Source organism: Salminus brasiliensis, chromosome 1 (assembly GCF_030463535.1).
Source record: "Salminus brasiliensis chromosome 1, fSalBra1.hap2, whole genome shotgun sequence".
In the NCBI taxonomy this organism is placed as follows: Eukaryota; Metazoa; Chordata; class Actinopteri; order Characiformes; family Bryconidae; genus Salminus; species Salminus brasiliensis.
The window spans coordinates 24,017,285-24,044,129 of NC_132878.1; the positions used below are offsets into that span (position 1 = coordinate 24,017,285).

The 26,845-nt window shown below is 44.0% G+C and overlaps 4 protein-coding genes across 4 annotated transcripts; all 4 read right to left on the bottom strand.

The window, feature by feature from the left end:
• Positions 1-1,304: 1,304 nt before the first annotated feature.
• On the bottom strand, positions 1,305-3,755 carry LOC140538065 (testis-specific serine/threonine-protein kinase 6-like). The gene is made up of 4 exons (XM_072660470.1): positions 2,944-3,755; positions 2,584-2,751; positions 1,848-2,322; positions 1,305-1,349 (listed from the first exon to the last, which is right to left on the bottom strand). Exons 1-4 carry the CDS (start codon positions 3,753-3,755, stop codon positions 1,305-1,307), a joined length of 1,500 nt encoding a protein of 499 aa, XP_072516571.1.
• A 4,921-nt stretch (positions 3,756-8,676) lies between these two features.
• LOC140538074 (testis-specific serine/threonine-protein kinase 6-like) lies at positions 8,677-11,109 on the bottom strand. The gene is made up of 4 exons (XM_072660482.1): positions 10,298-11,109; positions 9,938-10,105; positions 9,214-9,703; positions 8,677-8,721 (listed from the first exon to the last, which is right to left on the bottom strand). The coding sequence occupies exons 1-4, from the start codon at positions 11,107-11,109 to the stop codon at positions 8,677-8,679; spliced, it is 1,515 nt and encodes a 504-aa protein (XP_072516583.1).
• A 5,039-nt stretch (positions 11,110-16,148) lies between these two features.
• Positions 16,149-18,101, bottom strand: LOC140538081 (testis-specific serine/threonine-protein kinase 6-like). The gene is made up of 3 exons (XM_072660495.1): positions 17,290-18,101; positions 16,930-17,097; positions 16,149-16,668 (listed from the first exon to the last, which is right to left on the bottom strand). The coding sequence occupies exons 1-3, from the start codon at positions 18,099-18,101 to the stop codon at positions 16,149-16,151; spliced, it is 1,500 nt and encodes a 499-aa protein (XP_072516596.1).
• A 5,227-nt stretch (positions 18,102-23,328) lies between these two features.
• LOC140538088 (testis-specific serine/threonine-protein kinase 6-like) lies at positions 23,329-25,281 on the bottom strand. Its single transcript, XM_072660510.1, has 3 exons — positions 24,470-25,281; positions 24,110-24,277; positions 23,329-23,848 (listed from the first exon to the last, which is right to left on the bottom strand). The coding sequence occupies exons 1-3, from the start codon at positions 25,279-25,281 to the stop codon at positions 23,329-23,331; spliced, it is 1,500 nt and encodes a 499-aa protein (XP_072516611.1).
• Positions 25,282-26,845: the final 1,564 nt, after the last annotated feature.

Sequence of the window (26,845 nt, forward strand, 5' to 3'; positions counted from 1 at the left end):
TTCTGACGTTTCTTATGACAGCTTGTAATAAATATCTTAAATGTAATGATTTATTTATGTTTACGGTTTTATTCTTTAAACAATCAAAAGTTCAAATGCTGAAAACGAGCCGTGAGTTAATCTCCAGTAAAAAGCAGCGATTCTGATCAGAGGCTTCATTGAGCTTCATTTGATCCTCTGATGAAGGAGCTCTGTGCTCACAAAACACAACCCTTTAATGTGGAGAGTGAAAGACAGCGCCTCGTGCTCTAAACCCAGCTGTGGTTCTAGACTCACACACACTCATTAGCATATGTGATTTGTGGTTCAGTGTTGTTGTGATCAGTAATCAATAAATGGTACGTACCTTGTCCTGGGTGGAAGTTGAAGCAGAAGCAGAAGCAGAACCTGTGGCCATGGTTCTAATGTAAGATGGCTCTAGATAATAAGAGCCTCAATAAAAATCACACCAACGTCAATCTGAACAGAACACAACTGGACAGCTGCTGGATCCTAACTGAGCCGCTGAGGGAGACCCCCCCCTTTTATAGACTCTGTGACATCATCGATATGACGTCACAATGGGGGAGCAGATGTGGGTCACCTTTAATCATTTCTGTATTTCTACATTTATTATTTTTATATTTTTACATTTTAAAAAAGAAAATCCACATTTATTTTTTAATAAATAAATAAATGTAGAACTAAATGTCTTTAGTTTAGATTTCTACATTAATTTCTTTTTGTATTTCTATATTTATTTATTTCAGGTTTTTTATTTCTATATTTATAATTGTTTTGTATCTTTTTCATTTCTCTTTCTATTTCATTCATTTTCTTCTACAATAATTCATTTCAGTTCGATTCCGTGTCAAAAAATGTCGGACCCACCTCCACCCTGTCTCCTCCCTTTCTTCCTTCACCCGCTCCCCCAGTCCTAGTCCCACAGCCCGGGGTGCCAGGTACGAAACACAGCGTGCTGCAGCCATGGGAGCGTTAGATGCTGCACAACCTGAAAAGCCTCGGCATTCGTCTAAAAAGCTCCATCAGCAGAGACGGAGCAAAGCGAGAGGAAATAAAGCATAAAGCAGTTCACCCTACTCTTTGTTGTAGGTGCTTGGCAAGACTTTGGCACATTAAACACCACAAGCTGTTACACAGTAATTATTCTACAGTGCTGAAAGCTGAAGTGCACGCTGACTACCTAACATCCTAACCTAAACATCCTAACGTTTTTTTCATCATTTCTGCATGAAAGGGTTGATTGATGACAGACACATTTGTAAATAATGGATCGGTTCTATTTTTATTGAGTTTTTTTTAGATTACTCCTCAAGGCTCACTCCTCCAGGCTCAATCCTCTTCTGTTCCTGTAAACAACAACAACATAAACATTACAGTTATTTGGGAAAGATGTAAACATTAAGGAGGTGTTTTTGAAAAGTCTAAGGTAAGTGTCTAAATGAAGACCGCTGGTCAGAATTAATGTGTGTATTAATGAGACTGGTTACCCACCTGACTGAAGGTCACATCGGGGGTCAATAAAAGCTGAACTGTAGTTTGTTTAATCTGAAGGGGAGCCTCAGCCTCAGCTTCCTGGTATCCTGCATCACTGTGGGCTGTGGGAGAACAGGTTCTGCTACCACCGGCCCATGGAGCGGGACTTTCCCTTCAGAATGGAACCCATCTTTATCAGGAGCCGTGCTAGACGTCTACAAGGGATGAACCCTTGTCGTCTTCTTCAGGATCTGTTGGAGGGACAAAATGACAAGGATTGACCAACTGAAACATTCCTGACAAAATATTTACAGTGATTTTATGAAATCAAATCTGGGCTGTCACGATCTCTCACCACTCGACTCACATACCTTAAACCGGGGGAATCTCAGCCTCTTGGTTCCCTGCTTCACTGTGGGCTGTGGCAGAACAGCTGCTGCCTCCACCTCTGGCCCACGGAGCGGGGCATCCGGAGTCCCATCCTCACGTCTCTGCCCAAAAGCCGAACTAGCAGGAGCTTCTGTAGAGGCAGCAGAATGATGAACACCCTGCTGGTCGTGCACCATGGAGCTCCTTGTGAAGAATTGCTTTATCCTTCTTCGAAGAGACTGAGAGGCTCTACGAATTGGAGCTACAACATGAGCGTTAGCTGCCCTTTTAACTGCAGCACAAAGTCCACCACAGCTGAAGCAGCCGTACTCCTCCCCCACAACCTCCACACTTCTGCAAGTTACACTTGCAGCAGCTCTACTGCCGTCGTCTTCTTGGAGTGGACTGACGTCTTGAGTAGGACTGCTTCCCTCATCCTGATCATCAACGGTGATCACAACAAACCTGCCTATTACTCTGGAGACGGTACAGAAGCAATGTGGAAAATAAGTCATCATTGATTATTTACTTATTGATAGTGATACTTATTGACAGCTCTGCACACTGAGGGACCTTTATCAGTGCTTAATCTGTACAATACACCAAGTGTGTATCCTTAGAGCCAGTGTTACCAGACTGACTGTTTAAATGGAGGGAGCAGAGATGGGACAACACATGGGACAAGTAAAGCACTTAGTAAATACATTTCTATAAAATACTGTGTAACAACAAACATACCTGACTTTCTCCAAATGCTTAATAGTGCCGGTTTGGGAGGAGTGAAGATGCTGCTGCCTGATCTCCTTACAGCTCTCCTCACAGAGTTTCTTCATATTTCCAAAGACATTCTCCTGTGGAGAGCTTACAGCCTCAGCTGCAGATGACTGTGCAGCCTCGCTCATTTCACTGTTGATTAAAAAACACAAGACAAATGTAGCAGAGGAACAAACACACGTCTCTGGGTAAGTTCTAATGTTCTAATACAGAACAGGCTCTTCTGTATATATAGATATAAGCCTGCAGTCTATGATCAAATTTAATTATATTCTTTAAATCAACCTGGATCTTGATACTGGAGTTCCAGCACAGTTTACTTACTGTTCTTGCCTCGGCTGCAGCCAAGGGTGCTTAGCCACCTCTGCAACTGAAGGCCGAGAGAAGGGATTGTACTGCAGCAGATGGGAGATGAAGGCTCGGCAGGGCTCCTCCACTGTGATACCTTTTGGATACCCCAAGGGTTTGCGCTGGAGCTGTATGAGGTTACGCTCATCAGAGTCATCGAAGGGCATGGTGCCGGTGACCATGATGTAAAGAATCACCCCTAGACTCCACACATCACTCTTCTTCGGATTATAGATCTCATGCATGAGCACCTCAGGTGCAGCGTAGTGTGGAGAGTAACAAAAGGTACTGCTCAGGTCGGGTAAGCCTCTCGAGTAACGTCCAAAACCAAAGTCTGTCAGTTTGACCTGGTTATCAGCAGTCAGAAGAACATTTTCACATTTTAGGTCTCGGTGGACAAAGTTCCTCTTGTGCAGATACACCATGGCACTGAGGAGCTGAGAAAACCACACTTTGGCCTGGTCAACCGGAATGCGACGAAGCTCCTGGGTCTTCTTCAGGAGAGTTGTTGCGGCAGGCTCCATCATGATGAACACCCGTCCAGCCCGCTTCACAATTTCATGCACCTGGACAATATGAGGGTGCTTCACTGTTCTGAGGATGCGGAGCTCCCGGCTCAGAAATTTAGAAGCAAATTCAGGTGACTTATCCCTGGGGTCTATTACTTTAATAGCCACCTGGTTGGGGTACTTTGTAGATGTGGCCAGCTTAACCGTACCGAAACTCCCTTCACCAATGTTGTCCACCACTGTGAAGCCCAAGCTAATCAGGACTTCGTCTGATGTCATTTTCTCCTGTAGAGGGAAGGTAAAGCAGAGTTAGAAGGTTTGCTCTGTGAAGTCCTGCTGGAACAAACAGTTCATTTCATCCTGATTAGGTTTAGATCTTTATCCTAACAGCACTTCTAATCCAAGTTCTAGCAGTTCATGAAGATTGGCTGATCTGAACAGGTGCAGCATCTCGCAGAAATATGAGTTTTCAGACCGACCCCCCCCCCCCCCCCCCCGTCTCAGACTAGAGCAGCTGATCACAGAGCCGAGTGAATCCGTTAATCAGTTAATCAATAAATATCATCATCATTCTTACATCTGTCTTTCTGACGTTTCTTATGACAGGTTGTAATAAATATCTTAAATGTAATGATTTATTTATGTTTACGGTTTTATTCTTTAAACAATCAAAAGTTCAAATGCTGAAAACGAGCCGCGATTTAATCTCCAGTAAAAAGGAGCAATTCTGATCAGAGGCTTCATTGAGCTTCATTTGATCCTCTGATGAAGAAGCTCTGTGCTCACAAAACACAACCCTTTAATGTGGAGAGTGAAAGACAGCGCCTTGTGCTCTAAACCCAGCTGTGGTTCTAAACTCACACACACTCATTAGCATATGTGACTTGTGGTTCGGTGTTGTTGTGATCAGTAATCAATAAATAGTACGTACCTTGTCCTGGGTGGAAGTTGAAGCAGAAGCAGAAGCAGAACCTGTGGCCATGGTTCTAATGTAAGATGGCTCTAGATAATAAGAGCCTCAATAAAAATCACACCAACGTCAATCTGAACAGAACACAACTGGACAGCCGCTGGATCCTAACTGAGCCGCTGAGGGAGACCCCCCCCCCCCCCTTTTATAGACTCTGTGACATCATCGACATGACGTCACAATGGGGGAGCAGATGTGGGCCACCTTTAATCATTTCTGTATTTCTACATTTATTATTTTTATATTTTTACATTTTTAAAAAGAAAATCCACATTTAGTCATTTTTAATTTCCAAATGTCTTTAGTTTAGATTTCTACATTAATTTCTTTTTGTATTTCTATATTTATTTATTTCAGGTTTTTTATTTCTATATTTATAATTGTTTTGTATCTTTTTCATTTCTCTTTCTATTTCATTCATTTTCTTCTACAATAATTCATTTCAGTTCGATTCCGTGTCAAAAAATGTCGGACCCACCTCCACCCTGTCTCCTCCCTTTCTTCCTTCACCCGCTCCCCCAGTCCTAGTCCCACAGCCCGGGGTGCCAGGTACGAAACACAGCGTGCTGCAGCCATGGGAGCGTTAGATGCTGCACAACCTGAAAAGCCTCGGCATTCGTCTAAAAAGCTCCATGAGCAGAGACGGAGCAAAGCGAGAGGAAATACTGGCGATGCGTTTGATAGATGGAGGCAGCTTGGAGCCCAGAAGGACTTCAAGACGGACGCCGAACTGACTCCTTTTCTCCTGAACAGGTGAGCACTGACCTCCAGCTAAGCTCAGCTAACCTCAGCTAGGTCATTTATCAGCAGTGTAACACAGTTACATTAAACAGTTCATAAAATATTGAGTTTCACCAAAATGACCCCATTGTTGGTAAAAAGGGGTTCAGGACAAATGTAAATAGTCATTTATGTCTTTATAAAAAAGGTTACAATTATTTTAGGGAGCTTTTCTCCTCTTGCTGAGACATCGCTGCAGACTATGTCCCTCTGCTGCTGCCGTCCCTCCATCAGATGAGTGAGAGCTCTGAGATGGACGGTGTGTAGCTGCTGAAGTTCTTCATTAGTACATCATTGAATTGAATTGAATTCGTTATTAATTCTTTAAAACATTGTCGTAACACATTATATGAGCAGGTGGTAAATTTCTCAGAGTGTAGTTGTGCTTATAAATGCTGTTTTTATTGAATTACTAGCCTAAACTTTCTCTCTGCAGCAAAGTCGGATTATAAAAATAAATAAAGCTCTCATTTCTGCTCACTTCATTTTTTGAAATGTTCAGCTTGTGTGGTCTGAAGCCGTCTAAGACAAGAGAAGATGAACACTATAAAATCTGTCTCAGAATAAACAGAGTGGAAAGAGCCCTTGTGTCCGACTGGTTAACGGTCAAACGGTGGTCGTTACACCAGCACTAGTACTTTCTATCTCAGCTGCTTTTTTTTTTATTGCCTAACTTGCCCCCCTTTGTTTATCCTATCGTGTTAATAAATCTGCTTGCTTTGACCCCATCTCTGCGAGTGTTCATCCCTCTGTGTCTGGCCTAGCCCGCCATGACAGAAGTCCCGGCCGAATTCCCCCGAACAGCGGAGATGGACGCCTTGGATCAGGCTGTTCAAGGACAAGTCTTGGGGCAGCAGGAACTCCAGTGTGTTTCTGGGACCGTTGGTCGTCTGGTGCAACAACAGGCGGACCAACGGCGGTGTTTCAGCATCCCAGAGAGGGGCTCATCAAGGGCGACCTGCTGCGGGTGGATCACTGTGCGCTGGAATTTCGCTCCTTAGCTGCGCGTGATGAGTGGAGTCACGCCGCACTGGTCGTCCTGTTCCACAACGGGTTGAGCCCCCGTTTGCAGCTACAGTTGGTGTGCCGAGGCTAGTCCCTTGTGCTGAATGAGCTCATGGCACTTGCTCCTAGGTCGCCCTACCTCCACCAGGCCCTGGGGTGCTGGGGGGCCAGTAGCTGGTGGAGAGGGGCCGGCCTATCCCGTAGCTCCCAGTCATGTCACGCAGCCTGCAGCCACCTCCGTGATGGGACCGCCGGACAGCGAACCAAGGGCGTGTGTCTACTCATGCCAACATCTATGCCCGAGTTCCACGCCCCCTGGTCTACGCCCATGGTCCCTACTCCGGTGGCTGCGCCCAAAGCCTCTGCTCCTGTCCCAGCAGTGGCATCTGCGTCTACTACCAGGCAAGCAGTGCCAGCTGTCCCTGTTTCAAGGTATGGTCAAGCGGTGGTGCCTGTGACTGCCCCAAGGCGTTGGTTCCAGAGCCTGCGGCTCCTCATATCGAGGCTACCTGGGGTACCGACCATCACCGGCCCCTGGGTAGGCCGCAGAGGCCTCAACTCACGAGACTCTTAGTTCATGGAAGTTCAGTTTTAGTCCTTGTTTGGTTTTTGTTCAAGGTCATGGTCACGTTCACGTTCACGGTCTTTTTGTTTTCTCACTTGTCTGGCCTAGCCCACCATGACAGCCTAAATGTTTTACTTTGTTAAAAATGTCAAATCACTGATCATATATTACACTTATTAAAACTTAATTATTGGTGGATTTCAGAATCACCCACTGCTTTTTATTTACAGATCTCTATAGCACAAATAATTATTTACCCTGAAAAAAAGCACATGACTAACAGAATAAAATCAGTTAAATCCAGATTGGTTTTATATTAATTTAATATTTATTCCAGATTATGGTGACATCATTAAAGCTTTTAGTTTAAGAGGAGTAAATAAATGCAATGTAAAGCAGTAGAGTAAATTGCTATAGGGGTGTTAGTTGTAAAATATGAGGGATGGGCTGGTTAGAAAAAAATAACAATAAAATGAGGGTAAATACAGGACTGACAGGATAATATTTCATAAATATTCAAAATCATTTTATTTAATTTGTGTGTAAAACAAAATGAAAGTAAGGGATTAAAATTAAAGGAGATTATTTGGTCATATTGACTATTAGGGATATTTATTAGTCTTGGTAAATGAGTAAATATTTATGCATTAATAGCTGCATGGTTTTAGAGGTATTTAGATCCCTCACATATGGTCCTACAATTTAGGCCCACTTGAAGCCTCCTGGTCAAAACATCCTAACCACGGCAGACGACAGTGTGTCCCCAGTGTCCTTTTTTGAAACCTAAAATATGGTCATTCTAATTAAATGACATGTTTAAAGGAGATTTGTGTCTGTCACACCTTTATCTCCACAGCTTTACACTGTTGGAGCTCCACTCTCATCATGTGGACAGAGAAAGCAACAGAGGTTCTTCTTTAATGGGAAATGAATCTGCAAGTTTCTGGAGAATAATACACTTTTAACACACAGTATATAAGTTGTCTTACAGCAACTCACACATGTCAACACTCTGCAGGTGTGGCTTTATTGACTGTGTGACAAGATCAGTGCTGCACAGCTTGTGTTGGAGATTTGCCTGCAGGAGCAGGCCTGGACTGGACAGAGGAGCGGGGCTCAGCCTGAGAAGAAATGTGGCTCTATGAAATCTTTAGCAAATGTCCATGAAATCAAACCCAGGATGAAATCAGATCTCATCAAAGGGGCTTTGCTATTGGTACACATGTCTATTTGCTATTTAAGTGGGGGAAGTGTACGCACACAAGCTGGTGGAAGGCACAGTAAGCCAGCAAGAGTCAAGGAATAACAGCATCATGTCAGACTATAAACTAATGTGAAATTTACTTAAGATCACTTTCCTCACTCTATTCTCTTCAGTACAACTTTCATTAAATGTATTGACTGTTTTTGGTACTGTTTTTCAGCACTGCACCCAGTCCAGTACCTGACGCATCAGTGTGTACCACCAAAGGTTCTTTAGAGTCAGAGCCATACAGAACCAGTTCTGAGTATAAACATGCTTTAAGGTCTTTAAAAGCTGTTCTGAGCTCTGTTATCCATTTAACTCTTGGGAGTGTGTGCTCTTTAGTTTGGTCTGTAAGGAAAGCTGAAAACTGACAGTGGTGTCCACAAGACCCATAAAGCAGTTCACCCTACTCTTTGTTGTAGGTGCTTGGCAAGACTTTGGCACATTAAACACCACAAGCTGTTACACAGTAATTATTCTACAGTGCTGAAAGCTGAAGTGCACGCTGACTACCTAACATCCTAACCTAAACATCCTAACGTTTTTTTCATCATTTCTGCATGAAAGGGTTGATTGATGACAGACACATTTGTAAATAACGGATCGGTTCTATTTTTATTGAGTTTTTTTTAGATTACTCCTCCAGGCTCACTCCTCCAGGCTCAATCCTCTTCTGTTCCTGTAAACAACAACAACATAAACATTACAGTTATTTGGGAAAGATGTAAACATTAAGGAGGTGTTTTTGAAAAGTCTAAGGTAAGTGTCTAAATGAAGACCACTGGTCAGAATTAATGTGTGTATTAATGAGACTGGTTACCCACCTGACTGAAGGTCACATCGGGGGTCAATAAAAGCTGAACTGCAGTTTATTGAATCTGAAGGGGAGCCTCAGCTTCCTGGTATCCTGCATCACTGTGGGCTGTGGGAGAACAGGTTCTGCTACCACCGGCCCATGGAGCGGGACTTTCCCTTCAGAATGGAACCCATCTTTATCAGGAGCCATGCTAGACGTCTACAAGGGATGAACCCTTGTCGTCTTCTTCAGGATCTGTTGGAGGGACAAAATGACAAGGATTGACCGACTGAAACATTCCTGACAAAATATTTACAGTGATTTTATGAAATCAAATCTGGGCTGTCACGATCTCTCACCACTCAACTCACATACCTTAAACCGGGGGAATCTCAGCCTCCTGGTTCCCTGCTTCACTGCAGGCTGTGGCAGAACAGCTGCTGCCTCCACCTCTGGCCCACGGAGCGGGGCATCCGGAGTCCCATCCTCACGTCTCTGCCCAAAAGCCGAACTAGCAGGAGCTTCTGTAGAGGCAGCAGAATGATGAACACCCTGCTGGTCAGCAGAGGAGGAGTCGTGCACCATGGAGCTCCTTGTGAAGAATTGCTTTATCCTTCTTCGAAGAGACTGAGAGGCTCTACGCATTGGAGCTACAACATGAGTGTTAGCTGCCCTTTTAACTGCAGCACAAAGTCCACCACAGCTGAAGCAGCCGTACTCCTCCCCCACAACCTCCACACTTCTGCAAGTTACACTTGCAGCAGCTCTACTGCCATCATCTTCTTGGAGTGGACTGACGTCTTGAGTAGGACTGCTTCCCTCATCCTGATCATCAACGGTGATCACAACAAACCTGCCTATTACTCTGGAGACGGTACAGAAGCAATGTGGAAAATAAGTCATCATTGATTATTTACTTATTGATAGTGATACTTATTGACAGCTCTGCACACTGAGGGACCTTTAAGTGTGTATCCTTACAACCAGTGTTGCCAGACTGACTGTTTTAATGGAGGGAGCAGAGATGGGACAACACATGGGACAAGTAAAGCACTTAGTAAATACATTTCTATAAAATACTGTGTAACAACAAACATACCTGACTTTCTCCAAATGCTTAATAGTGCCGGTTTGGGAGGAGTGAAGATGCTGCTGACTGATCTCCTTACAGCTCTCCTCACAGAGTTTCTTCATATTTCCAAAGACATTCTCCTGTGGAGAGCTTACAGCCTCAGCTGCAGATGACTGTGCAGCCTCGCTCATTTCACTGTTGATTAAAAAACACAAGACAAATGTAGCAGAGGAACAAACACACGTCTCTGGGTAAGTTCTAATGTTCTAATACAGAACAGGCTCTTCTGTATATATAGATATAAGCCTGCAGTCTATGATCAAATTTAGTTATATTCTTTAAATCAACCTGGATCTTGATACTGGAGTTCCAGCACAGTTTACTTACTGTTCTTGCCTCGGCTGCAGCCAAGGGTGCTTAGCCACCTCTGCAACTGAAGGCCGAGAGAAGGGATTGTACTGCAGCAGATGGGAGATGAAGGCTCGGCAGGGCTCCTCCACTGTGATACCTTTTGGATACCCCAAGGGTTTGCGCTGGAGCTGTATGAGGTTACGCTCATCAGAGTCATCGAAGGGCATGGTGCCGGTGACCATGATGTAAAGAATCACCCCTAGACTCCACACATCACTCTTCTTCGGATTATAGATCTCATGCATGAGCACCTCAGGTGCAGCGTAGTGTGGAGAGTAACAAAAGGTACTGCTCAGGTCGGGTAAGCCTCTCGAGTAACGTCCAAAACCAAAGTCTGTCAGTTTGACCTGGTTATCAGCAGTCAGAAGAACATTTTCACATTTTAGGTCTCGGTGGACAAAGTTCCTCTTGTGCAGATACACCATGGCACTGAGGAGCTGAGAAAACCACACTTTGGCCTGGTCAACCGGAATGCGACGAAGCTCCTGGGTCTTCTTCAGGAGAGTTGTTGCGGCAGGCTCCATCATGATGAACACCCGTCCAGCCCGCTTCACAATTTCATGCACCTGGACAATATGAGGGTGCTTCACTGTTCTGAGGATGCGGAGCTCCCGGCTCAGAAATTTAGAAGCAAATTCAGGTGACTTATCCCTGGGGTCTATTACTTTAATAGCCACCTGGTTGGGGTACTTTGTAGATGTGGCCAGCTTAACCGTACCGAAACTCCCTTCACCAATGTTGTCCACCACTGTGAAGCCCAAGCTAATCAGGACTTCGTCTGATGTCATTTTCTCCTGTAGAGGGAAGGTAAAGCAGAGTTAGAAGGTTTGCCCTGTGAAGTCCTGCACTGGGAGCCGCTCCATGTACAGTTTATCTAAATGATGTAATCAGTTAATCAATAAATATCATCATCATTCTTACATCTGTCTTTCTGACGTTTCTTATGACAGCTTGTAATAAATATCTTAATGTAATGATTTATTTATGTTTACGGTTTTATTCTTTAAACAATCAAAAGTTCAAATGCTGAAAACGAGCCGCGAGTTAATCTCCAGTAAAAAGCAGCGATTCTGATCAGAAGCTTCATTGAGCTTCATTTGATCCTCTGATGAAGGAGCTCTGTGCTCACAAAACACAACCCTTTAATGTGGAGAGTGAAAGACAGCGCCTCGTGCTCTAAACCCAGCTGTGGTTCTAGACTCACACACACTCATTAGCATATGTGACTTGTGGTTCGGTGTTGTTGTGATCAGTAATCAATAAATGGTACGTACCTTGTCCTGGGTGGAAGTTGAAGCAGAAGCAGAAGCAGAACCTGTGGCCATGGTTCTAATGTAAGATGGCTCTAGATAATAAGAGCCTCAATAAAAATCACACCAACGTCAATCTGAACAGAACACAACTGGACAGCCGCTGGATCCTAACTGAGCCGCTGAAGGAGACTCCCCCCCCTTTATAGACTCTGTGACATCATCGACATGACGTCACAATGGAGGAGCAGATGTGGGTCACATTTAATCATTTCTGTATTTCTACATTTATTATTTTTATATTTTTACATTTTTAAAAAGAAAATCCACATTTAGTCATTTTTAATTTCCAAATGTCTTTAGTTTAGATTTCTACATTAATTTCTTTTTGTATTTCTATATTTATTTATTTCAGGTTTTTTATTTCTATATTTATAATTGTTTTGTATCTTTTTCATTTCTCTTTCTATTTCATTCATTTTCTTCTACAATAATTCATTTCAGTTCGATTCCGTGTCAAAAAATGTCGGACCCACCTCCACCCTGTCTCCTCCCTTTCTTCCTTCACCCGCTCCCCCAGTCCTAGTCCCACAGCCCGGGGTGCCAGGTACGAAACACAGCGTGCTGCAGCCATGGGAGCGTTAGATGCTGCACAACCTGAAAAGCCTCGGCATTCGTCTAAAAAGCTCCATGAGCAGAGACGGAGCAAAGCGAGAGGAAATACTGACGATGCGTTTGATAGATGGAGGCAGCTTGGAGCCCAGAAGGACTTCAAGACGGACGCCGAACTGACTCCTTTTCTCCTGAACAGGTGAGCACTGACCTCCAGCTAAGCTCAGCTAACCTCAGCTAGGTCATTTATCAGCAGTGTAACACAGTTACATTAAACAGTTCATAAAATATTGAGTTTCACCAAAATGACCCCATTGTTGGTAAAAAAGGGTTCAGGACAAATGTAAATAGTCATTTATGTCTTTATAAAAAAGGTTACAATTATTTTAGGGAGCTTTTCTCCTCTTGCTGAGACATCGCTGCAGACTATGTCCCTCTGCTGCTGCCGTCCCTCCATCAGATGAGTGAGAGCTCTGAGATGGACGGTGTGTAGCTGCTGAAGTTCCTCATTAGTACATCATTGAATTGAATTGAATTCGTTATTAATTCTTTAAAACATTGTTGTAACACATTATATGAGCAGGTGGTAAATTTCTCAGAGTGTAGTTGTGCTTATAAATGCTGTTTTTATTGAATTACTAGCCTAAACTTTCTCTCTGCAGCAAAGTCGGATTATAAAAATAAATAAAGCTCTCATTTCTGCTCACTTCATTTTTTGAAATGTTCAGCTTGTGTGGTCTGAAGCCGTCTAAGACAAGAGAAGATGAACACTATAAAATCTGTCTCAGAATAAACAGAGTGGAAAGAGCCCTTGTGTCCGACTGGTTAACGGTCAAACGGTGGTCGTTACACCAGCACTAGTACTTTCTATCTCAGCTGCTTTTTTTTTTTTGCCTAACTTGCCCCCCTTTTTTTATCCTATCGTGTTAATAAATCTGCTTGCTTTGACCCCGTCTCTGCGAGTGTTCATCCCTCTGTGTCTGGCCTAGCCCGCCATGACAGAAGTCCCGGCCGAATTCCCCCGAACAGCGGAGATGGACGCCTTGGATCAGGCTGTTGAAGGACAAGTCTTGGGGCAGCAGGAACTCTGTGTTTCTGTGTTTCACCTGGTGCAGCAACAGGCGGACCAACGCCGGTGTTTCAGCATCCCAGAGAGGGGCTGATCAAGGGCGACCTGCTGCGGGTGGATCACTGTGCGCTGGAGTTTCGCTCCTTAGCTGTGTGTGATGAGTGGAGTCACGCCGCACTGGTTGCCCTGTTCCGCAACGGGTTGAGCCCCCGTTTGCAGCGACAGTTGGTGTGCCGAGGCGAGTCCCTTGTGCTGAATGAGCTTATGGCACTTGCTCCTAGGTCGCCCTACCTCCACCAGGCCCCGGGATGCTGGGGGGCCAGTAGCTGGTGGAGAGGGGCTGGCCTATCCCGTAGCTCCCAGTCATGTCACGCAGCCTGCAGCCACCTCCGTGATGGGACAGCCGGACAGCGAACCGAGGGCGTGTGTCTACTCACGCCAACATCTATGCCCGAGTTCCACGCCCCCTGGTCTACGCCCATGGTCCCTACTCCTGTGGCTGCGCCCAAAGCCTCTGCTCCTGTCCCAGCAGTGGCATCTGCGTCTACTACCAGGCAAGCAGTGCCAGCTGTCCCTGTTTCAAGGTATGATCAAGCGGTGGTGCCTGTGACTGCCCCAAGGCGTTGGTTCCAGAGCCTGCGGCTCCTCATGTCGAGGCTACCTGAGGTACCGACCATCACCGGCCCCCGGGTAGGCCGCAGAGGCCTCAACTCACGAGACTCTTCAAGTTCAGTTTTAGTCCTTGTTTGGTTTTTGTTCAAGGTCATGGTCACGTTCAGGTTCACGGTTCCACCCCACTCATGTCTTTTTGTTTTCTCACTTGTCTGGCCTAGCCCACCATGACAGCCTAAATGTTTTACTTTGTTAAAAATGTCAAATCACTGATCATATATTACACTTATTATAACTTAATTATTGGTGGATTTCAGAATCATCCACTGCTTTTTATTTACAGATCTCTATAGCACAAATAATTATTTACCCTGAAAAAAAGCACATGACTAACAGAGTAAAATCAGTTCCTTCATTTTTGTAAATCCAGATTGGTTTTATATTAATTTAATATTTATTCCAGATTATGGTGACATCATTAAAGATTTTTTCAAAATCATTTTATTTAATTTGTGTGTAAAACAAAATGAAAGTGAAGGGATTAAAATCAAAGGAGATTATTTGGCCATATTGACTATTAGGGATATTTATTAGTCTTGGTAAACGAGTAAATATTTATGCATTCATAGCTGCATGGTTTTAGAGGTATTTAGATCCCTCACATATGGTCCTACAATTTAGGCCCACTTGAAGCCTCCTGGTCAAAACATCCTAACCACGGCAGACGACAGTGTGTCCCCAGTGTCCTTTTTTGAAACCCAAAATAGGGTCATTCTAATTAAATGACATGTTTAAAGGAGATTTGTGTCTGTCACACCTTTATCTCCACAGCTTTACACTGTTGGAGCTCCACTCTCATCATGTGGACAGAGAAAGCAACAGAGGTTCTTCTTTAATGGGAAATGAATCTGTTTCTGGAGAATAATACACTTTTAACACACAGTATATAACTTGTCTTACAGCAACTCACACATGTCAACACTCTGCAGGTGTATCTTTATTGACTGTGTGACAAGATCAGTGCTGCACAGCTTGTGTTGGAGATTGGCTTGCAGGAGCAGGCCTGGACTGGACAATGAAATCAGATCTCATCAATGGGGCTTTGCTATTGGTACACATGTCTATTTGCTATTTAAGTGGGGGAAGTGTACGCACACAAGCTGGTGGAAGGCACAGTAAGCCAGCAAGAGTCAAGGAATAACAGCATCATGTCAGACTATAAACTAATGTGAAATTTACTCAAGATCACTTTCCTCACTCTATTCTCTTCAGTACAAACTTTCATTAAATGTATTGACTGTTTTTGGTACTGTTTTTCAGCACTGCACCCAGTCCAGTACCTGACGCATCAGTGTGTACCACCAAAGGTTCTTTAGAGTCAGAGCTATACAGAACCAGTTCTGAGTATAAACATGCTTTAAGGTCTTTAAAAGCTGTTCTGAGCTCTGTTATCCATTTAACTCTTGGGAGTGTGTGCTCTTTAGTTTGGTCTGTAAGTAAAGCTGAAAACTGACAGTGGTGTCCACAAGACCCATAAAGCAGCTCACCCTACTCTTTGTTGTAGGTGCTTGGCAAGACTTTGGCACATTAAACACCACAAGCTGTTACACAGTAATTATTCTACAGTGCTGAAAGCTGAAGTGCACGCTGACCACCTAACATCCTAACCTAAACATCCTAACGTTTTTTTCATCATTTCTGCATAAAAGGGTTGATTGATGACAGACACATTTGTAAATAACGGATCGGTTCTATTTTTATTGAGTTTTTTTAGATTACTCCTCCAGGCTCACTCCTCTTCTGTTCCTGTAAACAACAACAACAACAACAACATAAACATTACAGTTATTTGGGAAAGATGTAAACATTAAGGAGGTGTTTTTGAAAAGTCTAAGGTAAGTGTCTAAATGAAGACCACTGGTCAGAATTAATGTGTGTATTAATGAGACTGGTTACCCACCTGACCGAAGGTCACATCGGGGGTCAATAAAAGCTGAACTGCAGTTTGTTTAATCTGAAGGGGATCCTCAGCCTCAGCTTCCTGGTATCCTGCATCACTGTGGGCTGTGGGAGAACAGGTTCTGCTACCACCGGCCCATGGAGCGGGACTTTCCCTTCAGAATGGAACCCATCTTTATCAGGAGCCGTGCTAGACGTCTACAAGGGATGAACCCTTGTCGTCTTCTTCAGGATCTGTTGGAGGGACAAAATGACAAGGATTGACCAACTGAAACATTCCTGACAAAATATTTACAGTGATTTTATGACATCAAATCTGGGGCTGTCACGATCTCTCACCACTCAACTCACATACCTTAAACCGGGGGAATCTCAGCCTCCTGGTTCCCTGCTTCACTGTGGACTGTGGCAGAACAGCTGCTGCCTCCACCACTCGCCCACGGAGCGGGGCATCCGGAGTCCCATCCTCACGTCTCTGCTCAAAAGCCGAACTAGCAGGAGCTTCTGTAGAGGCAGCAGAATGATGAACACCCTGCTGGTCAGCAGAGGAGGAGTCGTGCACCATGGAGCTCCTTGTGAAGAATTGCTTTATCCTTCTTCGAAGAGAATGAGAGGCTCTACGAATTGGAGCTACAACATGAGCGTTAGCTGCCCTTTTAACTGCAGCACAAAGTCCACCACAGCTGAAGCAGCCGTACTCCTCCACCACAACCTCCACACTTCTGCAAGTTACACTTGCAGCAGCTCTACTGCCGTCGTCTTCTTGGAGTGGACTGACGTCTTGAGTAGGACTGCTTCCCTCATCCTGATCATCAACGGTGATCACAACAAACCTGCCTATTACTCTGGAGACGGTACAGAAGCAATGTGGAAAATAAGTCATCATTGATTATTTACTTATTGATAGTGATACTTATTGACAGCTCTGCACACTGAGGGACCTTTATCCGTGCTTAATCTGTACAATACACCAAGTGTGTATCCTTACAACCAGTGATGCCAGACTGACTGTTTTAATGGAGGGAGCAGAGATGGGACAACACATGGGACAAGTAAAGCACTTAGTAAATACATTTCTATAAAATACTGTGTAACAACAAACATACCTGACTTTCTCCAAATGCTTAATAGTGCCAGTTTGGGAGGAGTGAAGATGCTGTTGCCTGATCTCCTTACAGCTCTCCTCACAGAGTTTCTTCACAGTTCCGAAGACATTCTCCTGTGGAGAGCTTACAGCCTCAGCTGCAGATGACTGTGCAGCCTCGCTCATTTCACTGTTGATTAAAAAACACAAGACAAATGTAGCAGAGGAACAAACACACGTCTCTGGGTAAGTTCTAATGTTCTAATACAGAACAGGCTCTTCTGTATATATAGATATAAGCCTGCAGTCTATGATCAAATTTAATTATATTCTTTAAATAAACCTGGATCTTGATACTGGAGTTCCAGCACAGTTTACTTACTGTTCTTGCCTCGGCTGCAGCCAAGGGTGCTTAGCCACCTCTGCAACTGAAGGCCGAGAGAAGGGATTGTACTGCAGCAGATGGGAGATGAAGGCTCGGCAGGGCTCCTCCACTGTGATACCTTTTGGATACCCCAAGGGTTTGCGCTGGAGCTGTATGAGGTTACGCTCATCAGAATCATCGAAGGGCATGGTGCCGGTGACCATGATGTAAAGAATCACCCCTAGACTCCACACATCACTCTTCTTCGGATTATAGATCTCATGCATGAGCACCTCAGGTGCAGCGTAGTGTGGAGAGTAACAAAAGGTACTGCTCAGGTCGGGTAAGCCTCTCGAGTAACGCCCAAAACCAAAGTCTGTCAGTTTGACCTGGTTATCAGCAGTCAGAAGAACATTTTCACATTTTAGGTCTCGGTGGACAAAGTTCCTCTTGTGCAGATACACCATGGCACTGAGGAGCTGAGAAAACCACACTTTGGCCTGGTCAACTGGAATGCGACGAAGCTCCTGGGTCTTCTTCAGAAGAGTTGTTGCGGCAGGCTCCATCATGATGAACACCCGTCCAGCCCGCTTCACAATTTCATGCACCTGGACAATATGAGGGTGCTTCACTGTTCTGAGGATGCGGAGCTCCCGGCTCAGAAATTTAGAAGCAAATTCAGGTGACTTATCCCTGGGGTCTATTACTTTAATGGCCACCTGGTTGGGGTACTTTGTAGATGTGGCCAGCTTAACCGTACCGAAACTCCCTTCACCAATGTTGTCCACCACTGTGAAGCCCAAGCTAATCAGGACTTCGTCTGATGTCATTTTCTCCTGTAGAGGGAAGGTAAAGCAGAGTTAGAAGGTTTGCCCTGTGAAGTCCTGCACCGGGAGCCGCTCCATTTACAGTTTATCTAAATGATGTAATCAGTTAATCAATAAATATCATCATGATTCTTACATCTGTCTTTCTGGCGTTTCTTATGACAGCTTGTAATAAATATCTTAAATGTAATGATTTATTTATGTTTACGGTTTTATTCTTTAAACCATCAAAAGTTCAAATGTTAAAAAAACGAGCCGCGAGTTAATCTCCAGTAAAAAGCAGCGATTCTGATCAGAGGCTTCATTGAGCTTCATTTGATCCTCTGATGAAGGAGCTCTGTGCTCACAAAACACAACCCTTTAATGTGGAGAGTGAAAGACAGCGCCTCGTGCTCTAAACCCAGCTGTGGTTCTAGACTCACACACACTCATTAGCATATGTGACTTGTGGTTCGGTGTTGTTGTGATCAGTAATCAATAAATGGTACGTACCTTGTCCTGGGTGGAAGTTGAAGCAGAAGCAGAAGCAGAACCTGTGGCCATGGTTCTAATGTAAGATGGCTCTAGATAATAAGAGCCTCAATAAAAATCACACCAACGTCAATCTGAACAGAACACAACTGGACAGCCGCTGGATCCTAACTGAGCCGCTGAGGGAGACTCCCCCCCCTTTATAGACTCTGTGACATCATCGACATGACGTCACAATGGGGGAGCAGATGTGGGTCATCTTTAATCATTTCTGTATTTCTACATTTATTATTTTTATATTTTTACATTTTTAAAAAGAAAATCCACATTTATTTTTTAATAAATAAATAAATGTAGAACTAAATGTCTTTAGTTTAGATTTCTACATTAATTTATTTTAATTCTCCATTTCTTTTTGTATTTCTATATTTATTTATTTCAGGTTTTTTATTTCTATATTTATAATTGTTTTGTATCTTTTTCATTTCTCTTTCTATTTCATTCATTTTCTTCTACAATAATTCATTTCAGTTCGATTCCGTGTCAAAAAATGTCGGACCCACCTCCACCCTGTCTCCTCCCTTTCTTCCTTCACCCGCTCCCCCAGTCCTAGTCCCACAGCCCGGGGTGCCAGGTACGAAACACAGCGTGCTGCAGCCATGGGAGCGTTAGATGCTGCACAACCTGAAAAGCCTCGGCATTCGTCTAAAAAGCTCCATGAGCAGAGACGGAGCAAAGCGAGAGGAAATACTGGCGATGCGTTTGATAGATGGAGGCAGCTTGGAGCCCAGAAGGACTTCAAGACGGACGCCGAACTGACTCCTTTTCTCCTGAACAGGTGAGCACTGACCTCCAGCTAAGCTCAGCTAACCTCAGCTAGGTCATTTATCAGCAGTGTAACACAGTTACATTAAACAGTTCATAAAATATTGAGTTTCACCAAAATGACCCCATTGTTGGTAAAAAGGGGTTCAGGACAAATGTAAATAGTCATTTATGTCTTTATAAAAAAGGTTACAATTATTTTAGGGAGCTTTTCTCCTCTTGCTGAGACATCGCTGCAGACTATGTCCCTCTGCTGCTGCCGTCCCTCCATCAGATGAGTGAGAGCTCTGAGATGGACGGTGTGTAGCTGCTGAAGTTCTTCATTAGTACATCATTGAATTGAATTGAATTCGTTATTAATTCTTTAAAACATTGTTGTAACACATTATATGAGCAGGTGGTAAATTTCTCAGAGTGTAGTTGTGCTTATAAATGCTGTTTTTATTGAATTACTAGCCTAAACTTTCTCTCTGCAGCAAAGTCGGATTATAAAAATAAATAAAGCTCTCATTTCTGCTCACTTCATTTTTTGAAATGTTCAGCTTGTGTGGTCTGAAGCCGTCTAAGACAAGAGAAGATGAACACTATAAAATCTGTCTCAGAATAAACAGAGTGGAAAGAGCCCTTGTGTCCGACTGGTTAACGGTCAAACGGTGGTCGTTACACCAGCACTAGTACTTTCTATCTCAGCTGCTTTTTTTTTTTTGCCTAACTTGCCCCCCTTTTTTTATCCTATCGTGTTAATAAATCTGCTTGCTTTGACCCCGTCTCTGCGAGTGTTCATCCCTCTGTGTCTGGCCTAGCCCGCCATGACAGAAGTCCCGGCCGAATTCCCCCGAACAGCGGAGATGGACGCCTTGGATCAGGCTGTTGAAGGACAAGTCTTGGGGCAGCAGGAACTCTGTGTTTCTGTGTTTCACCTGGTGCAGCAACAGGCGGACCAACGCCGGTGTTTCAGCATCCCAGAGAGGGGCTGATCAAGGGCGACCTGCTGCGGGTGGATCACTGTGCGCTTGAGTTTCGCTCCTTAGCTGTGTGTGATGAGTGGAGTCACGCCGCACTGGTTGCCCTGTTCCGCAACGGGTTGAGCCCCCGTTTGCAGCGACAGTTGGTGTGCCGAGGCGAGTCCCTTGTGCTGAATGAGCTTATGGCACTTGCTCCTAGGTCGCCCTACCTCCACCAGGCCCCGGGATGCTGGGGGGCCAGTAGCTGGTGGAGAGGGGCTGGCCTATCCCGTAGCTCCCAGTCATGTCACGCAGCCTGCAGCCACCTCCGTGATGGGACAGCCGGACAGCGAACCGAGGGCGTGTGTCTACTCACGCCAACATCTATGCCCGAGTTCCACGCCCCCTGGTCTACGCCCATGGTCCCTACTCCTGTGGCTGCGCCCAAAGCCTCTGCTCCTGTCCCAGCAGTGGCATCTGCGTCTACTACCAGGCAAGCAGTGCCAGCTGTCCCTGTTTCAAGGTATGATCAAGCGGTGGTGCCTGTGACTGCCCCAAGGCGTTGGTTCCAGAGCCTGCGGCTCCTCATGTCGAGGCTACCTGAGGTACCGACCATCACCGGCCCCCGGGTAGGCCGCAGAGGCCTCAACTCACGAGACTCTTCAAGTTCAGTTTTAGTCCTTGTTTGGTTTTTGTTCAAGGTCATGGTCACGTTCAGGTTCACGGTTCCACCCCACTCATGTCTTTTTGTTTTCTCACTTGTCTGGCCTAGCCCACCATGACAGCCTAAATGTTTTACTTTGTTAAAAATGTCAAATCACTGATCATATATTACACTTATTATAACTTAATTATTGGTGGATTTCAGAATCATCCACTGCTTTTTATTTACAGATCTCTATAGCACAAATAATTATTTACCCTGAAAAAAAGCACATGACTAACAGAGTAAAATCAGTTCCTTCATTTTTGTAAATCCAGATTGGTTTTATATTAATTTAATATTTATTCCAGATTATGGTGACATCATTAAAGCTTTTAGTTTAAGAGGAGTAAATAAATGCAATGTAAAGCAGTAGAGTAAATTGCTATAGGGGTGTTAGTTGTAAAATATGAGGGATGGGCTGGTTAGAAAAAATAACAATAAAATGAGTCAAAATACAGGACTGACAGGATAATATTTCATAAATATTCAAAATCATTTTATTTAATTTGTGTGTAAAACAAAATGAAAGTGAAGGGATTAAAATCAAAGGAGATTATTTGGCCATATTGACTATTAGGGATATTTATTAGTCTTGGTAAACGAGTAAATATTTATGCATTCATAGCTGCATGGTTTTAGAGGTATTTAGATCCCTCACATATGGTCCTACAATTTAGGCCCACTTGAAGCCTCCTGGTCAGAACATCCTAACCACGGCAGACGACAGTGTGTCCCCAGTGTCCTTTTTTGAAACCCAAAATAGGGTCATTCTAATTAAATGACATGTTTAAAGGAGATTTGTGTCTGTCACACCTTTATCTCCACAGCTTTACACTGTTGGAGCTCCACTCTCATCATGTGGACAGAGAAAGCAACAGAGGTTCTTTTTTAATGGGAAATGAATCTGCAAGTTTCTGGAGAATAATACACTTTTAACACACAGTATATAACTTGTCTTACAGCAACTCACACATGTCAACACTCTGCAGGTGTGGCTTTATTGACTGTGTGACAAGATCAGTGCTGCACAGCTTGTGTTGGAGATTGGCTTGCAGGAGCAGGCCTGGACTGGACAATGAAATCAGATCTCATCAATGGGGCTTTGCTATTGGTACACATGTCTATTTGCTATTTAAGTGGGGGAAGTGTACGCACACAAGCTGGTGGAAGGCACAGTAAGCCAGCAAGAGTCAAGGAATAACAGCATCATGTCAGACTATAAACTAATGTGAAATTTACTCAAGATCACTTTCCTCACTCTATTCTCTTCAGTACAAACTTTCATTAAATGTATTGACTGTTTTTGGTACTGTTTTTCAGCACTGCACCCAGTCCAGTACCTGACGCATCAGTGTGTACCACCAAAGGTTCTTTAGAGTCAGAGCTATACAGAACCAGTTCTGAGTATAAACATGCTTTAAGGTCTTTAAAAGCTGTTCTGAGCTCTGTTATCCATTTAACTCTTGGGAGTGTGTGCTCTTTAGTTTGGTCTGTAAGTAAAGCTGAAAACTGACAGTGGTGTCCACAAGACCCATAAAGCAGCTCACCCTACTCTTTGTTGTAGGTGCTTGGCAAGACTTTGGCACATTAAACACCACAAGCTGTTACACAGTAATTATTCTACAGTGCTGAAAGCTGAAGTGCACGCTGACTACCTAACATCCTAACCTAAACATCCTAATGTTTTTTTCATCATTTCTGCATGAAAGGGTTGATTGATGACAGACACATTTGTAAATAACGGATCGGTTCTATTTTTATTGAGTTTTTTTAGATTACTCCTCCAGGCTCACTCCTCTTCTGTTCCTGTAAACAACAACAACAACAACAACATAAACATTACAGTTATTTGGGAAAGATGTAAACATTAAGGAGGTGTTTTTGAAAAGTCTAAGGTAAGTGTCTAAATGAAGACCACTGGTCAGAATTAATGTGTGTATTAATGAGACTGGTTACCCACCTGACTGAAGGTCACATCGGGGGTCAATAAAAGCTGAACTGCAGTTTGTTTAATCTGAAGGGGATCCTCAGCCTCAGCTTCCTGGTATCCTGCATCACTGTGGGCTGTGGGAGAACAGGTTCTGCTACCACCGGCCCATGGAGCGGGACTTTCCCTTCAGAATGGAACCCATCTTTATCAGGAGCCGTGCTAGACGTCTACAAGGGATGAACCCTTGTCGTCTTCTTCAGGATCTGTTGGAGGGACAAAATGACAAGGATTGACCAACTGAAACATTCCTGACAAAATATTTACAGTGATTTTATGACATCAAATCTGGGGCTGTCACGATCTCTCACCACTCAACTCACATACCTTAAACCGGGGGAATCTCAGCCTCCTGGTTCCCTGCTTCACTGTGGACTGTGGCAGAACAGCTGCTGCCTCCACCACTCGCCCACGGAGCGGGGCATCCGGAGTCCCATCCTCACGTCTCTGCTCAAAAGCCGAACTAGCAGGAGCTTCTGTAGAGGCAGCAGAATGATGAACACCCTGCTGGTCAGCAGAGGAGGAGTCGTGCACCATGGAGCTCCTTGTGAAGAATTGCTTTATCCTTCTTCGAAGAGAATGAGAGGCTCTACGAATTGGAGCTACAACATGAGCGTTAGCTGCCCTTTTAACTGCAGCACAAAGTCCACCACAGCTGAAGCAGCCGTACTCCTCCCCCACAACCTCCACACTTCTGCAAGTTACACTTGCAGCAGCTCTACTGCCGTCGTCTTCTTGGAGTGGACTGACGTCTTGAGTAGGACTGCTTCCCTCATCCTGATCATCAATGGTGATCACAACAAACCTGCCTATTACTCTGGAGACGGTACAGAAGCAATGTGGAAAATAAGTCATCATTGATTATTTACTTATTGATAGTGATACTTATTGACAGCTCTGCACACTGAGGGACCTTTATCCGTGCTTAATCTGTACAATACACCAAGTGTGTATCCTTACAACCAGTGATGCCAGACTGACTGTTTTAATGGAGGGAGCAGAGATGGGACAACACATGGGACAAGTAAAGCACTTAGTAAATACATTTCTATAAAATACTGTGTAACAACAAACATACCTGACTTTCTCCAAATGCTTAATAGTGCCAGTTTGGGAGGAGTGAAGATGCTGTTGCCTGATCTCCTTACAGCTCTCCTCACAGAGTTTCTTCACAGTTCCGAAGACATTCTCCTGTGGAGAGCTTACAGCCTCAGCTGCAGATGACTGTGCAGCCTCGCTCATTTCACTGTTGATTAAAAAACACAAGACAAATGTAGCAGAGGAACAAACACACGTCTCTGGGTAAGTTCTAATGTTCTAATGCAGAACAGGCTCTTCTGTATATATAGATATAAGCCTGCAGTCTATGATAAAATTTAATTATATTCTTTAAATCAACCTGGATCTTGATACTGGAGTTCCAGCACAGTTTACTTACTGTTCTTGCCTCGGCTGCAGCCAAGGGTGCTTAGCCACCTCTGCAACTGAAGGCCGAGAGAAGGGATTGTACTGCAGCAGATGGGAGATGAAGGCTCGGCAGGGCTCCTCCACTGTGATACCTTTTGGATACCCCAAGGGTTTGCGCTGGAGCTGTATGAGGTTACGCTCATCAGAATCATCGAAGGGCATGGTGCCGGTGACCATGATGTAAAGAATCACCCCTAGACTCCACACATCACTCTTCTTCGGATTATAGATCTCATGCATGAGCACCTCAGGTGCAGCGTAGTGTGGAGAGTAACAAAAGGTACTGCTCAGGTCGGGTAAGCCTCTCGAGTAACGCCCAAAACCAAAGTCTGTCAGTTTGACCTGGTTATCAGCAGTCAGAAGAACATTTTCACATTTTAGGTCTCGGTGGACAAAGTTCCTCTTGTGCAGATACACCATGGCACTGAGGAGCTGAGAAAACCACACTTTGGCCTGGTCAACTGGAATGCGACGAAGCTCCTGGGTCTTCTTCAGAAGAGTTGTTGCGGCAGGCTCCATCATGATGAACACCCGTCCAGCCCGCTTCACAATTTCATGCACCTGGACAATATGAGGGTGCTTCACTGTTCTGAGGATGCGGAGCTCCCGGCTCAGAAATTTAGAAGCAAATTCAGGTGACTTATCCCTGGGGTCTATTACTTTAATGGCCACCTGGTTGGGGTACTTTGTAGATGTGGCCAGCTTAACCGTACCGAAACTCCCTTCACCAATGTTGTCCACCACTGTGAAGCCCAAGCTAATCAGGACTTCGTCTGATGTCATTTTCTCCTGTAGAGGGAAGGTAAAGCAGAGTTAGAAGGTTTGCCCTGTGAAGTCCTGCACCGGGAGCCGCTCCATTTACAGTTTATCTAAATGATGTAATCAGTTAATCAATAAATATCATCATGATTCTTACATCTGTCTTTCTGGCGTTTCTTATGACAGCTTGTAATAAATATCTTAAATGTAATGATTTATTTATGTTTACGGTTTTATTCTTTAAACCATCAAAAGTTCAAATGTTAAAAAAACGAGCCGCGAGTTAATCTCCAGTAAAAAGCAGCGATTCTGATCAGAGGCTTCATTGAGCTTCATTTGATCCTCTGATGAAGGAGCTCTGTGCTCACAAAACACAACCCTTTAATGTGGAGAGTGAAAGACAGCGCCTCGTGCTCTAAACCCAGCTGTGGTTCTAGACTCACACACACTCATTAGCATATGTGACTTGTGGTTCGGTGTTGTTGTGATCAGTAATCAATAAATGGTACGTACCTTGTCCTGGGTGGAAGTTGAAGCAGAAGCAGAAGCAGAACCTGTGGCCATGGTTCTAATGTAAGATGGCTCTAGATAATAAGAGCCTCAATAAAAATCACACCAACGTCAATCTGAACAGAACACAACTGGACAGCCGCTGGATCCTAACTGAGCCGCTGAGGGAGACTCCCCCCCCTTTATAGACTCTGTGACATCATCGACATGACGTCACAATGGGGGAGCAGATGTGGGTCATCTTTAATCATTTCTGTATTTCTACATTTATTATTTTTATATTTTTACATTTTTAAAAAGAAAATCCACATTTATTTTTTAATAAATAAATAAATGTAGAACTAAATGTCTTTAGTTTAGATTTCTACATTAATTTATTTTAATTCTCCATTTCTTTTTGTATTTCTATATTTATTTATTTCAGGTTTTTTATTTCTATATTTATAATTGTTTTGTATCTTTTTCATTTCTCTTTCTATTTCATTCATTTTCTTCTACAATAATTCATTTCAGTTCGATTCCGTGTCAAAAAATGTCGGACCCACCTCCACCCTGTCTCCTCCCTTTCTTCCTTCACCCGCTCCCCCAGTCCTAGTCCCACAGCCCGGGGTGCCAGGTACGAAACACAGCGTGCTGCAGCCATGGGAGCGTTAGATGCTGCACAACCTGAAAAGCCTCGGCATTCGTCTAAAAAGCTCCATGAGCAGAGACGGAGCAAAGCGAGAGGAAATACTGGCGATGCGTTTGATAGATGGAGGCAGCTTGGAGCCCAGAAGGACTTCAAGACGGACGCCGAACTGACTCCTTTTCTCCTGAACAGGTGAGCACTGACCTCCAGCTAAGCTCAGCTAACCTCAGCTAGGTCATTTATCAGCAGTGTAACACAGTTACATTAAACAGTTCATAAAATATTGAGTTTCACCAAAATGACCCCATTGTTGGTAAAAAGGGGTTCAGGACAAATGTAAATAGTCATTTATGTCTTTATAAAAAAGGTTACAATTATTTTAGGGAGCTTTTCTCCTCTTGCTGAGACATCGCTGCAGACTATGTCCCTCTGCTGCTGCCGTCCCTCCAT

Bases quoted from the DNA above. Each gene is read 5' to 3' on its own strand.
- LOC140538074 (XM_072660482.1), bottom strand. From the start codon at position 11,109: ATGACATCAGACGAAGTCCTGATTAGCTTGGGCTTCACAGTGGTGGAC. The intron at 10,106-10,297 runs GTAAGTAAACTG...TTTAATCAACAG, and splicing joins CTGCAGCCGAGGCAAGAACA to TGAAATGAGCGAGGCTGCAC. The intron at 9,704-9,937 runs GTATGTTTGTTG...TACCGTCTCCAG, and splicing joins AAGCATTTGGAGAAAGTCAG to AGTAATAGGCAGGTTTGTTG.
- LOC140538065 (XM_072660470.1), bottom strand. From the start codon at position 3,755: ATGACATCAGACGAAGTCCTGATTAGCTTGGGCTTCACAGTGGTGGAC. The intron at 2,323-2,583 runs GTATGTTTGTTG...TACCGTCTCCAG, and splicing joins AAGCATTTGGAGAAAGTCAG to AGTAATAGGCAGGTTTGTTG. The intron at 1,350-1,847 runs GTATGTGAGTCG...TGTTGTTTACAG, and splicing joins TGAGATTCCCCCGGTTTAAG to GAACAGAAGAGGATTGAGCC.
- LOC140538088 (XM_072660510.1), bottom strand. From the start codon at position 25,281: ATGACATCAGACGAAGTCCTGATTAGCTTGGGCTTCACAGTGGTGGAC. The intron at 24,278-24,469 runs GTAAGTAAACTG...TTTAATCAACAG, and splicing joins CTGCAGCCGAGGCAAGAACA to TGAAATGAGCGAGGCTGCAC. The intron at 23,849-24,109 runs GTATGTTTGTTG...TACCGTCTCCAG, and splicing joins AAGCATTTGGAGAAAGTCAG to AGTAATAGGCAGGTTTGTTG.
- LOC140538081 (XM_072660495.1), bottom strand. From the start codon at position 18,101: ATGACATCAGACGAAGTCCTGATTAGCTTGGGCTTCACAGTGGTGGAC. The intron at 17,098-17,289 runs GTAAGTAAACTG...TTTAATCAACAG, and splicing joins CTGCAGCCGAGGCAAGAACA to TGAAATGAGCGAGGCTGCAC. The intron at 16,669-16,929 runs GTATGTTTGTTG...TACCGTCTCCAG, and splicing joins AAGCATTTGGAGAAAGTCAG to AGTAATAGGCAGGTTTGTTG.